Source organism: Leptonotus elevatus, chromosome 14, assembly GCF_054856555.1.
Source record: "Leptonotus elevatus isolate MCC_2025b chromosome 14, RoL_Lele_1.0, whole genome shotgun sequence".
Lineage (NCBI taxonomy): Eukaryota > Metazoa > Chordata > Actinopteri > Syngnathiformes > Syngnathidae > Leptonotus > Leptonotus elevatus.
The window spans coordinates 7,981,924-7,996,151 of record NC_141252.1 but is presented as its reverse complement, the minus strand read 5'-3'; the positions used below and the strand labels follow the sequence as shown (position 1 = coordinate 7,996,151).

At 41.6% G+C, this 14,228-nt stretch overlaps 1 protein-coding gene across 3 annotated transcripts in view; it reads left to right on the top strand.

The window, feature by feature from the left end:
• htr1d (5-hydroxytryptamine (serotonin) receptor 1D, G protein-coupled) overlaps positions 1-13,826 on the top strand; it is a 60,251-nt gene extending 46,425 nt beyond the window's left edge. For all 3 annotated transcript variants that reach the window (XM_086095705.1, XM_086095706.1, XM_086095704.1), the window contains one exon: positions 10,491-13,826. In XM_086095705.1, coding sequence (XP_085951831.1) covers positions 11,056-12,210 — 1,155 coding nt within the window. In that variant the 5' untranslated portion in view covers positions 10,491-11,055 and the 3' untranslated portion in view covers positions 12,211-13,826. The remainder of the gene's footprint in view (positions 1-10,490) is intronic.
• The last annotated feature ends 402 nt before the right edge of the window (positions 13,827-14,228 follow it).

The following is a 14,228-nucleotide window of genomic DNA, read 5'->3' as shown; positions in this document are numbered from 1 at the left end:
TCACATTTCTGCACTACATATTCATAGCAACTGTAACTAAGGAATGATGACATTCCATGCTTCTTGGCATCATTATAACACACCAGGGGTAGACATCGTCCTCAGAGGTTTTTTTATTTTTTTTATGTTGTTTGCTTAAGGTCTGTCAGCGCAGGACAGCAATGAAACAAACGCAAGATAATTTTAGTGTCACTTTGTGTCTTGAACGAGCATCAAAACATGACTACAAACACACTGAAACGCTTTGAGGTGCCTTTCAACAGTGGCGGCGGCGGCGCATCGCTGGCCCCGTAGGCCTTCCTAAGTGTTTACAGTAGTCCGCACATGAGTTGGCTTGGAAGCAGCTGAGGCAGATGGTGCCTAAAAAAAAGTCTGCCTTTGGGCTAGGAAACACAACCCGCCAGAGCATAGATGAGATGTTGTGACGATGTGGCCATGTGATCAATAATACAGATGTGGGTAAACTCATGGATATAAGCTTGGCCCAGACAAAGCTGTTCACAGCTGTACAATGGAGACAGCAATTGTCAGTGCTGTGCTGTTGAAAGCAGGCTGTTGTCATTTGTCACCGCAGTAATCATAACACCAGAGGCGAGTCGAAGAAACAATGCGGGGTCTACCTAAACACCGGCGCCGGAGCGTCACAAATTGAAAGTAAACAGTACGGAAAGGTCTGTTGCAGGTTCGTGTTGCGGTTTATAAACTCCTGTTCCTATAATCGCATGTGACCACAGGGAACATGTTATTTTTTTATTTTTCCTGTATAACGTGTAATTGGACCTCCATTACAGTAGGTGGCAGTGGTGCTCACGTTGTCAGAGTCTGCGAGGCGTATTAGCTCCCGCAGAGAATTTTATTGACAAATGATCATATTTATAGTCTCAACGGACAGGTGAGGAGGAGGGTAGGATTTAAAAAAATTTCTTCCTCCATTTAAAAAAAAAAAAAAAAAAGCACTGGTTTAAATCAACAGGGTTGTACAATGGTGGTTGGGTGTTTGGTTGAGTCTAGGGTGAGGCTACAGATAGATTTTACTATACAGGTATGCTGATCTGACAAAGTAACACTAAATAGGATTTGAACCTTCAATTCATATTTTCATAATTCTGCTGATGAAACATTGACTTACAGCTCGATTAATGAAACCTTTGTCATGGACTGAGGGGGCCTGTATCATTTTTACTGGCACTAAACAACTTTGAGGTGGATATATGTTACATGTGACCTCATTAGTCTAAACATGACATTCTGATTCACATTACATTTGTGGAATCTGAGTTATGAAGCAAAATCCAGCCATTTTTATCCATCTCAGGGGGCGGCCATTTTGCCACTTGCTGTCGACTGAAGATGACATCAATGTTGCTCAAGGGCTCAGGCAACGACCAATCACAGCTCACCTGTTTTCTGAAGCTGAGCATTGATTGGTTATTACCCGAGACCTGGGCAACTGTGATGTCATCTTCAGTCGACAGCAAGAGGCAAAATGGCCGCCCCCTGAGATGGATAAAAACGACTGGAATTTGCTGCTTAACTCGTATTCCACTAACACAATATTAACTAGAATACCATATTTAGACTAGTGGGGCTGCATAGAACATATTATTGTCCCAAAAAAAAAAGTTGACTTCCCCTTGTAGAATAAATTGTCAAAAATCAGTAGGTTTATAGAGGATAATACATTTGTGACAGTTTGAGTGTTCTCAAGGAGCCTAATCTTTGGTTTATTCATAGACAAAACAATTCAAGTCAGCCGTAAAATGAAATGGATCAAGCGGGGATCAATTGGCAGCGTTGTGTTTGCGAGCCACTCAATCACTTTGAAATTGAAAAGCATGAAACTTCTTAAACTTCCCCAAACATTTCCTCTCCTGTGTTCCCATAATGAGAAGAACCCATTGCGGTGAGTCACCCGTCATTTGAAGTGATGCTTCACTGCAGTCTTCAGATCTTCACGGGAGTTTCCCTCTTTTCAGCGTAAAGCCATCCCAATTGAATTGGAGATACTCGCAGGATTATACACGTCATACACATTGTTTTTCTCCTTTTTTTTTTTTAATAATGCTAGTTCCTAATAATTTCTGCCATTTGAATCAGTTATCGCAATTAGAATAAAAAATAAACAAAACATTTTGTGTACTCAGCGATATGTGCTACTTATGCTCAATTTTGCGACCACAATTTAGGATTTTTACACACATAAAGTTACAAACTGAAAATAGCATTATCTTTTGACCAACCATAAGCAGGTCTAAATTGTGGTGCAGGTGGTGTAACGGGATTTTGGTCAACAAAATCAACTGGATCCTCAAAGATCAATGAAATGATAAGCATTTATTCTGTATCTGACCAAGCATCTGGTTAAGAATGTGGAACAAATCCCGTTTAAGATGCCTGAACTGTTAAATTTAGTAGCTACAAGGATGTGAAGTTTGTCCATCTCATTTTATAGGTGACCTCTGTTTTAAGCGCTGATGGAGGTTTTATTTTAGCAGCCATTCCTCAATGAGTTTATGCGTGTGTATCTCGATCCCCCATTTTAGCTTCATTCTAAAGTTTCAGTTCTAATGAAGGGCCTCTCAGGTGTCCTAGATCTGTACTGGTACCTGCTCTACTTTCCAAGGGTCACGACCATGCAGTAGAGAGAGGAATTTATGACGTGCAGGGTGGTGGAAAATATTATTTCTGAAGAACGGGGCTTTCATTTGTTGGGAGATCATTTTAAGAAGGCAAGGAATAAATACATTGTGACAGCGCTGATTTTTAATTAGCTTTATGCAAATAGATGTCAGTAAAAGTTGTTGAGATCAAATTTTGGCTAAGATATTATCTATGCCAGCATTAATAGGTCAGAAAAATGTGTTACTTTGGCCAAAAGCAGCCCACGTCATCGCTTCTAGAAATACAAGAGTTATGATTTTTATTTATTTATGACTTGAATTGATTGCTTTTGGGCAGCATGAAGACTAGCAGTAAGCACATCTGCATCCCAGTTCTGAGGTTGGGGGGGGGAGGTTGGGGGGGGGGGGGGGTTCGAACACTGGTTTCGGCCTTTCTGTGTGAGGTTTGCATGTTCTCCCTGTACTTGCGTGGGTTTTCTCCGGAGACTCCCGGCTTCCTCACATATTCAGAAAACAAGCTTAGAAGGTTCATTGAAGTTCTCCGAGTTGTGCTTAGGTGCGAATGTGAATGGATGTTTGTCTGTATGTGCTGTATAATGTTGTGATTCCTGTGTTTGTACTTTGTGACTCTTCTGTGGGAAAACTCAGTTACTGCTTACCTGACACACATTTAATGACACCAACATTAGAAAAAATAAAATGAAACAATGTATATTTATACACTATAATGTTTAACAAAACAATCAAATTTGGTCTAGCAAATAGCTGCTAACATATCATACAAAACAGCATAGGCAGGCTAACGCAGATTAGCATAAACGCGATTGTTATTAGATCATCAAAAGAAGTCAATGGCGACAGTCTTGGATTCTCAAAATGATTTTTGCTGCACAACCAGTTCAGCGTGTACCCCCGCCTACTGCCCGAAGGCAGCTGGGATGGGCTCCAGCACCCCCGCGACCCTTGTGAGGAATAAGCGGTTAAGAAAATGGATAGATAGATTTTTGCTGCACTTGTTTATAATTTCTGTTCTTCAATTCAGTATTGGCTCTTTGCAGTCGAGGAACTCAGTGAGGGTCTGAAAATTGAAAACATAACAGTCGGGCCAAAATGAGACTCACTAATTTTATACTAGCAATTAAAAAGTCACTTTTCTGTAAGTTGCCCTGCTTATTCGTTGGAACGATGGTCCGGTTTGGAACCGTTAAAATGTGACAGTGACGTCTGGCATAGCCAGGTGCGTTTCATCCACCTGTGCTTTACACCGCAGGCACACTTTGTGACTATTACCTCAAAGGCTTAAATTAGCATGTCCACAAAAAATATAACCAAATGAAACCTTTTCTTCTACTAGTATTTGCATGTTTACGTGGGCGGATGGCGCAGATGGTGCATGTGCGTGTAGGCCTACGCAGCTCGGGAAGAACACCTACTCGCCGTGCTCCAGGGCACCTGCAAACCAACATGGATGTACCAAAAGCCCCCCACACCTCGTTAAAAAAAATAGGAATATATCTTTTTTTTATGTCACTCCAAAAAGGTTCGGATTATTATTGAATTATTTTCAAGGGGACATGTTGTGGAAATTTGACCACCACATTATCTTTTGACTGACTACTACAGAAATTGTACGCGCGAGTCTAGGCACCGTTTTAGCATGGTGTTGAATATAATAAAGATGATGATAGTAATAATTAATTATTTTTATAAGAATTTATAAGAATTACAGGGTGCAATGTGCACTCTAGTCATATTTATGAATGAAATACAATGACATCCACCACACTTCAGCAAAGCACGGAATCTGCCTTAATCATAGTAACCGACACCACCTGCACCACAACTTAGACCTGCTCTGAGCTGGTTTGAAGTCCAGTGGACTTTCAAGCCACCAAATTTTCAGGTGCACAATGGGCATGTAAGAGAAAATGTCCTCTGCCCGCCAGAACGCCCACCATGGCGCAGCGTGGTCTGCCAAATTAGAAATGGAGATTTATTGGTGGCATGGCTCAGTGGTAGAGTAGTTGTTTCACAACCTTGAGTTTGTGATGCTACGTCGTCAGTAGGTGAATGAGCAGTCAAAATGTAAAGTGCGTTGAGGGCCTTTTAAGGTTAAAAAAAAAAAAAGTGCCATATAGTGAAGTACCTAAAATCCATTTTCTATACCAGTGTACACTGGTCACCAGCACCAGCCAATCAAATTCATTCCTAAAGACAACTTGGAGTCTTTTTAACCTAGCATGTGTTTTTGGAATGCGGGATAATCTGATCCAGTTTTTTTGTTTGTTTTTCTTTCATTTTTTTTCAGACAGGTAAACAGAGGTTCCAAAACGTCTACTAATCTATATTTTATACGTCCATTCTTCTCCGTAAGCTTGCTTGAAAAAACTAACACTACTACTGTATATCACGGCGTCAAGCATCACGGGTGTGGAAAGTAAGCATGTTTGTTAACGGGACACTTGGCACAGATAGAATGTTAAATAAAAGTGGACATCTGGCTCATAAAGAGATGCTCCAATGCTGCGCTGGCATGTAAAAGTCTGACTTTGTGTAACCTTTGCTCCAGCAGCGACGTGACTCTGTTTCATATTTACGCACTTCCAATGCGGAACAGTTTATCCGCTAATGACTACTAATGACTTTGCTGTCTAATGCTGTCATACTCGATATCTAATAGCAGTTTTGATGCTTGTTTTCGATGAAACTCCTTTTTTTCTCTCTCTCTCTCTCTGCGTGACATTTGGCCACCTAATTATTGAGGGTCGTCAATACAGTGAAACCTTTAACAAAATCCATTTTTGGATCATTGGTGACTTCTTATAGGAAATCATTTAGATGAAATGAATCTGTGTCACAATCATTAAACTTGTATTAGCTTTATAGGCGATTGTTTCAAGTGTAAAAATAACCACAAGTCAGAATATACTAGAATGCTAATTATCTGCACATAATGTAAGATCATTTTTTAGACTCCACACTGATAAACTAATTACTTGGTAGGTGCTGCTGTTTTGGCTAATTACGCCAAGTAAATTTGTGAGGAAATTACAAGATCATGGTTTATTCGGTATACTGTACACTTTTTGTAACATTTTTGTTAGGTGATGTGCCATGAGATTTTTCTGTTGGTAAATATGTTGCTTTGCTTTTTTATTTTTTATTTTATTTAAAAAATTTAAAAATTAAAAAAAAAGAAGAAGAATGAATTTTTTTCCCCCTTTGCTCAATACAGAAAGGGAACACTATATTAGAGTGACAAACACTATTTGAGGAAATTCTGTCTAGCAAGTAGGGATAGCCGAGTACTGATGGCAGGTATCGGTATCGGGCCGATGCCCTGGCTTTATTTCAAGGTATCAGTTCTCGCGAGGCGGATGCCAATAACGGCTGCCTTTTTGTATAATTACAGTGCTCTAAATTAATAATAATGAAAGTATTTATTTAAAAATACATGTTTGAATTGCATAATAATTAGGTTATCTACTTGTACACGATAAATATACTGCCATGTGAAAAAATAAAAAATGAAATAAATAAAAAATAAAGTAGTTATACTTTATTAATACTAAATACATAAACCTGAAGATTATGCATTTCAAATAAATAGGCTTTATTAGACTAATGAATATGCATAATAAAAGTTGTATTTGGCAGATTTGTGTTAAAATTATCTAAAAATAAATAAATAAATAAGTAAATGGGAATTTGTTATGTAAAAAAATTACATAAATCTTCAAAGTTAGGCTTAAATATTTCTGTCAGTGTGCCCTCGGGCTCACATTGTGAACGTCACAGCTCATCTGTTTCCTGGCTTTGGTGACGTACCTAATGTAGTGGCCCAATATTGCTTAATTGTTAAACAGGCTCCTGACTCCCATTAAGTTTTCATCCATTTTCCCCAGCATCAGCTGTGTTTCTCCTCTGACAAATCCTTCGTCAACACACACACACACACACACACACACACACACACACACACACACACACACACACACACACACACACACACACACACACACACACACACACACACACTCATTAGAGTCGTATCCAGCTAGCGTTTAGCGCACGCTCCAGTCAGCAGCAGACAGGCGCTGACAGACGAGCGGCGATGGCTCTACCTCCGCTGAGTTAAATCAATTAGCCGGCCTCCAGCGGGGGCCATGCGGCGTTTTCAAGTCCGCCTGGTTCACGGGGTGAGTCGCTGGTTCACTGTGTGCTTCGAACACATTACTGGACAGCATCTGCTGGGAACTTGCGCCAAGTCTGAAAGCAGAAGTGAATTGGATTTCTCATGAATGGGGCTGTGATGTATTGCATAGTACAGTGGATACATTTGGGCTTCGAAGTAGTAAGGGCTTCCTGGTTTGGGATCTGCCCCTGTGTCATTTAATTTGAAAGCCAGATGGAGGAACTAATGTGTTTTCACGCAAGCAGTATCCAGCCCAATTTCAGCAGGGCCTGTTCTTGATTGGAAATCTTTTCCTCCCATCCATTCATTACCAGCCTCATTATCTCATTGTCCCGTAAAACCAGAGCACAAGGAGATAAGCCTTGTGTTTGACTTGACTGATATGTAAACAGATAGGCCATTCAGCCATCTATCACATGTGATGAAGGTGAGACTGGAATACAATCGTACCTCAAAGGTCCAACACAATCTAGTATGGGAATCAGGCACATCACCCATTATTTCTTCCATTTCAGTGATCGTTTAACTCTAGGGCAGAAAACTACGAATATTACTAAACTAAATTGCCTTTCAATAAGGTTTTTTTCTAGGTTCAGTATGCAAAGATGCAAAGAAACAACGTTAATTTAAAATAGCAACAACGTCTCTATTCATAACGCCCTGAATATAATTCAGTTTCACAATCAAACATCGTTCGCTTCGCCTTCTGTTCAGTGTCAAGGTGCATTTTGTGAAACACACTGCATCACTCTAATGATCTTAAAGTAAACCCTGCTTTTAAAATTGTCAGCCTGGTACAGATTGCTCATCCCCATGACTGTATGCCCAACAATTTGGGAATTCTCGCTCAGCGTAATGAGTGCTGTTGTCTCACCCAAGTAAAAAGAAAAATTGGTAACCACTGGTAGAAAGCAAGTATTTTCCTATAGGAAATGAAAAACTCAATACAATCAAAGTTTCACTATCTATCTATCTATCTATCTATCTATCTATCTATCTATCTATCTATCTATCTATCTATCTATCTATCTATCTATCTATCTATCTATCTATCTATCTATCTATCTATCTATCTATCTATCTATCTATCTATCTATCTATCTATCTATCTATCTATCTATCTATCTATCTATGCTATCTAGCCTAGGTAGCTAAGCTATCTATGCTATCTATCTAGGCTATCTAGCCTAGGTAGCTAAGCTATCTATTCTATCTATCTAGGCTATCTAGCCTAGGTAGCTAAGCTATCTATGCTATCTATCTATGCTATCTAGCCTACTAAGCTATCTATCTAGCCGAGCTTGCTATGCTAGGTAGCTAGGCTATCTAATCCATCCATCCATCGGATTGATCGGACAAAGAAGTCTCCATGTAAACAGTTGTCACAGCAGCCACAAAAAGCCAAAGAAAAAGCAAAATACAGCCAAGAAGTCAATCCGTTTCTAATGTCTTGTATTGAATATTTTCCCTAAAAGTTTGGTCACAACTCTCAAATTGTTGAGCATAAAAGCAAAGCTTGACAAGACGCCCCCCCCCCCACCCCACTTTTCAAGTTTTTACAAGAATACGGAAGTCAGACAAAATACTTTTCGCACAGAGAGCAGATAACGAAAAGATGAAACAAAGATCAGCGAGAGTCTCGTAATCCAGGATTTGAGTCTCTGCAGATGTTCAAAGCCTGATTGCCAGCGTGGACCACTTTTGCCGTCATACAGCGTATTCACACACACACATAAATCTTTTTCTTTTTTTTGGGCCTGTCCCCCATACGGCATCCCACCCGCCTTGGAGATTAGTTTCTGAGCGAGAATATACATCAGCACCAACACCCCCCCTCCCATCATTGATGATTGCTTGAAAATATTTACTACCATGTAGGATCCCTGGCGGAGAAAAGGTTGGAGACCACTGCTCTAAATCATCCGCAGATGTGAACATGAGCATGAGTAGTTTGTCTTAGATGCGCCTTGGACACAGCCTGTTCGACCCTGTCCCTTCAGGCGGGAAGCAACGGTCTATTTGGACCATAGCCTCGCGCACAATGAACAGCTTCTTCCCTCCGGCTATCAGCTCGACTCATAAACGCACACACACACAAAAAAAAAACGGTATTACCTTAACTTCACACCTACACCTGATGTCTTTTGCGCCGTGTTTATTTTCTTGCTTATACCTTTTATTTTATTTTTTGTTACCAGTTATTTATCTTGTTGCATGTCGGGGGAAAAAAAATCCTAATTGTGAATCCACCTTTCACTAACAATGGCGGTAAAATCGATTCTGATTCTGGTGATCAGTGACCTCTCACCCAAAGTAAGCTCAGATCGTCTCTAGCTCTCCATGGCCCCAATAAAGACCAGCATGAAAGAAAATGGATGGATGAGAATTTCTCTTTCCAATTTCTTCCACACAATTAACTCATTCACTGCCATTGACAGCAGTAGACGTCAAACATTTATTTGAAGTATTTCTATTAGTTTAACTTTTTTTTCTCCATTTTTGTTATCAAGAGTATGAAAGCCTAGATTTTTTTTTTGTACATTTAGAACACATATAAACATTTGTGATTAATCGTGAGTTAACTAGTGAAGTCATGCAATTAATTACGATTACAAATTTTAATCGCCTGTGCCCCTAATTTTTAATAATCTTTTCTTTTAATTTTTTGTTTTAATTTTTAATCATCTTTATAAAAAAAATAAAAATAAGAAAAGATTATTAAAAATTAGAAGCATCAGGCAATTACAATTTTTTATCGTAATTAATCGCATGACTGCACTAGTTAACTCACGATTGTATACAAGCAATTATAATTTACTTCTCCATAATATGTCTGCTTTAACCCTTTCCTTAACACAAATCAATAATTCTTCAATGATGTGCCTTTTTCCGAATTTTTATTCTTTTTTTTTGTTGTTGTATTTTTTGTTATTTTTTCTTATCTATTGAAAAAAAAAACGGAATCCCCCCCCCCCCGAAAAAAAACAAACAAACAAAAAACTGATTAAATAAATAAATTAATTAATTAATTTCAAAGGTTCCTCACCCCTACAAAAAAATTTATGTGAATGCAATACGCTTCCGTCCCATTGCGACTATTTCTATCTTCATTTCGTCTGTGTTGCGGTGCAGCAGAATGCCTTTGATTGACTTCTACATTGACAAAACCTGTTAAAAATGTTACATCATTCCTTTTGAAACGTATCCAAATATCTAAACTGACTATCTAAGGTCCTCTCCACAATATTCTAAGGATTATTGTGCTTTTATGCGTTGTTATTCTACTGATTGGTTGAACTAAAGGGTTAAAAAGCCAGTCAAGTAATCAAATTGGGTTTGGAGTTTTTTTGTTTTTTTTTGTGGTCAATTATGCTGCAATTAGTCCCATTAAGACTAAAATCAGTCGAGCTGAAATGAACATACATTAACCTTGCAAGGAAGCTGGCTGTGGATGTGTGGGTGTGTGTGTGTGTGTGTGTGTGTGTGTGTGTGTGTGTGTGTGTGTGTGTGTGTGTGTGTGTGTGTGTGTTGAATCCCAATGATCCATTTACAGGTCGCGGGTTGGTCATGATTCATGTGGATGTTTTTGTTTGTTTGTATATGAATGCAGGAAGGGATGACGGTGAGACGTAATTGAACGCAAACTACGTTTCTCTCTTTTGTCTCCCACGCAGAAGAAGACCAAGCGCCAAATACGGGGCAAGCCTTGACTTGGATCATGTAACTGTTGATCGCCTTCACGTGGACCCCGCAAGAGAGAGATAACGGCCCGACAACAAGCCCGACCCGTGTATCCGCCGTCATCATCTTGCCGCACGCAGCGCGGCGCCTCGCCTTATTGAAACGGAGGAGCCCATTAAAGTGGTTGTTAGATACGAAGGTTCGGCGTTGAGGTGTGGTTGCCGGCCGGCCGCAAGCTTGGAGATGAGATGAGATAAGAGGAGTGGGAAGAAGAGGAACAAAAGTGGCCATCTGACAGAAGCTGAATACAAATGAGGATCCATCGCTCCCGCTGCAACGTAAGCGGCGCCCAATCGATATTAAAAAACTCAAATGGACAAATAAGTCGGCTTCAATTACACGACCATTAGCTCGGAAAACGGAATGATGGGATTAGACGTTAGGGTCCGGTTGGTATGAAAAACAAGGCATGGGGTGGGGGTGGGGGGGATTTAACCCTGCACTCATGGGCAGGTTTGCAATGAGGCTCTTCTAAAGCCGGCGAGGATCACAAACAAGATGGAGGTCTACAACAGCTCGCTGGACTACTTCGCCAGCAACATCACGGAGATTCCCGATCCGACTGCCCCGCCGTCTCCCCACTGGAGCGACGCCTCGGTTTTAGGCTTCCAGATCTCCCTGTCCGTTCTCCTGGGTGTGGTGACCTTCGCCACGGTGCTGTCCAACGCCTTTGTCATCGCCACCATCTTCCTGACCAGGAAGCTGCACACGCCCGCCAACTTCCTGATCGGCTCTCTGGCCGTCACCGACCTCCTGGTGTCCATCCTGGTGATGCCCATCAGCATCGTGTACACGGTGAGCAAGACCTGGTCGCTGGGGCAGATCGTGTGCGACATCTGGCTGTCGTCCGACATCACCTTCTGCACGGCGTCCATCCTCCACCTGTGCGTCATCGCCCTGGACCGCTATTGGGCCATCACGGACGCGCTGGAGTACTCCAAACGCCGCACCATGCGCCGAGCCGGGATCATGGTCGGAGTAGTGTGGGTGATCTCCATATCGATTTCCATGCCTCCGCTCTTCTGGCGGCAGGCCAAAGCCCACGAGGAGCTGGCGGAGTGCTTGGTGAACACGGATCAGATCTCGTACACCCTCTACTCTACCTTCGGGGCGTTCTACGTTCCCACGGTGCTTCTCGTCATCCTCTACGGACGGATTTACGTTGCGGCGCGCTCCCGCATCTTTAAGATGCCCACGTCGTCCGGGAAGCGCTTCACCACGGCGCAGCTCATCCAGACCTCGGCGGGCTCGTCCCTGTGTTCTCTCAATTCCTCGTCCAACCAGGAGGGCCACCTCCAGGAAGGACACGTCCACTCGGGAGCGGGGAGCTCGCCGCTCTTTATGAACAGCGTGAAGGTGAAACTGGCCGACAGCGTGCTGGAGAGGAAGCGGCTGTGCGCGGCCCGCGAGAGGAAAGCCACCAAGACGCTGGGCATCATCCTGGGCGCGTTCATCGTGTGCTGGCTGCCCTTCTTCGTGGGCACGCTGGTTACGGCCATTTGCAAAGAGTGCTGGTTTCACCCGGTGCTCTTCGACGTCTTCACCTGGCTGGGATACCTCAACTCGCTCATTAACCCGGTGATCTACACGGTGTTCAATGACGAGTTCAAGCAGGCCTTCCAGAAACTCATCAAGTTCAGACGATTCTCCTGAAGAGCAAACAAGCTCATGGGAAATAGTATCATCAAGTTATCATTACGCTCATGTACATTTTCCATCTGATGAACATGGGGTTGATGTTTTTATTTTTTACACCCAACTTGCTCAGTGCCATACCACGCCAGATATCAACGAAGAGACTTGCATGCGGAAAAGTCACAACTATGATATTCTAGAAAACATGAAGAACGATGATTCATTCAGCAGGGATGTGCACTCACTGGCCACAACATTAGGTACACCTGATCGAATGCAGACATTTTCACAAGTGTGAGGCACAGCAACTAAACGTTTGGCATGTTGGACCACGTCTAACTATTGGCGCAGGTAGTGTAGCGCGATTGTGATGAATTTGAGGAGCAGGCAGACTGATTCTGTCCTCTGCAGACGTGTAATGATGTCATCTATTTCAATGATAAATACATCATCTGCCCGTGGAGGTCTGCTTGCAAAAGTTGTACATTGCGCTCTTCTACCAAATCACTTCCTTCTTCCATCTTGTCAAGGACCGTACCTCTTGTGGGCCAATTTTACAGGAAATGAGATGAGTTTCTTTGATTGATGGTCAATTAATCGGTGCCAAATGTGCATTTCTATCTGTGCTAAGGTGAAGGCATCAGCGAAAATACCAAAACCCAGTCTAACCCGCCCTTATGGAGATTGAGACCCCTCAGCGGTTATCTGACGCTAGTTACTTAATTACATGGCCTGTTTATGCTACTATAGGGCACAGTTAGCCAGCTGCTAGCTTGATAGCTACGCCTACACACCAAAAATACAACTTCCCAGGATGCCACAATTTATGGAACTGCATCGAGATGTTTCTTATATTTCGGGGTACTTGTTTCTAGGGATGGGCGAATATTGGGCCGATACCCGGCCTTATTTCAAGGTATGGGCTGATACCTGTATCGTCCCCCTTTTGTGGCCATTTTACTATCAGGAACAAAAAAAAATTTAGATATGAAGAATAGAAAATTGCCATTAACCTTAAAAATGCTATATTGCAATATAGGTATTTTTAAAATGATCTGCCATTAATGTTTTGGGGATTTTTTTTAAAATATATTTCCAATGGATGCAGCTCTTGTAGATATATGATTTCTCAAGTAGGTGTACCTAATGGAGTGGCCGGATGCAATCCAGCTTTGGGAAGTGCTTAAAGCCATCAAATGTATCCGTCTCCGTGTTGTACTGTATGCTGCTGCTGCTCTTGTATGTTTTATGTGGTACAGTAAAGTACTTACCTTAAAAGGTTCAGTAAATTGCTCTTCATATATGCTCTTGTGTGCACTTGAAAGTGTTTGTGTGCGTGTATAAGAGGCGGCGGCTTGATTGAAGTGTATGCACTGTCAGCGCTGGGAGCACCGTGGAGTGTTTGACATTTGTTTAAGCGCAGGCTTGCCTTGTTATGACGCCAACTGAAAGGGGAAAAGGCGTTACTCAATAAAAGGTATTACAGTTAAAAAAAGAAAGAAAGCAAGAGGCATGATCACCATTCAAAGCACATGAACAGGCTGCTGGATATGGACAGAACAATACAATTACATATGGGGAATATTAAGACCATTTTGTATTATTGTTAAGAATTTGCATCAAATAATTGAACTAGAAAAATGTCCATTGAATAATGTAATTACACTGCTCTCAATTTATTTTGAGTTAATATAAGTGCATTTTTGAAATTATATTTGGTAGTAATATGTCACTTTTATCATTTGTAATGAAACCTATCATGAAAGCATGATATGATGTTTACTATTGCCATGTTTCCCCAGCCAGTAGCCAGGGGTCCATTTCACAAAGCATGTTCAACAAACACCGAGATTAACCCTGAACAGCGAGTTGACATGCCCTGAGATAGGAAAATCTGCGTTTTCGGTTCAAGGACAGCTGATTTGAGGTAGTTATATGAACGCAGACACTAAGAAGTCCACATCAATGGAGCCCCAAATCGTCAAGTCACCATGGCAACGGGGGAGCGCAGTGAGCGGCGCCGCCCTCTGCTTCCG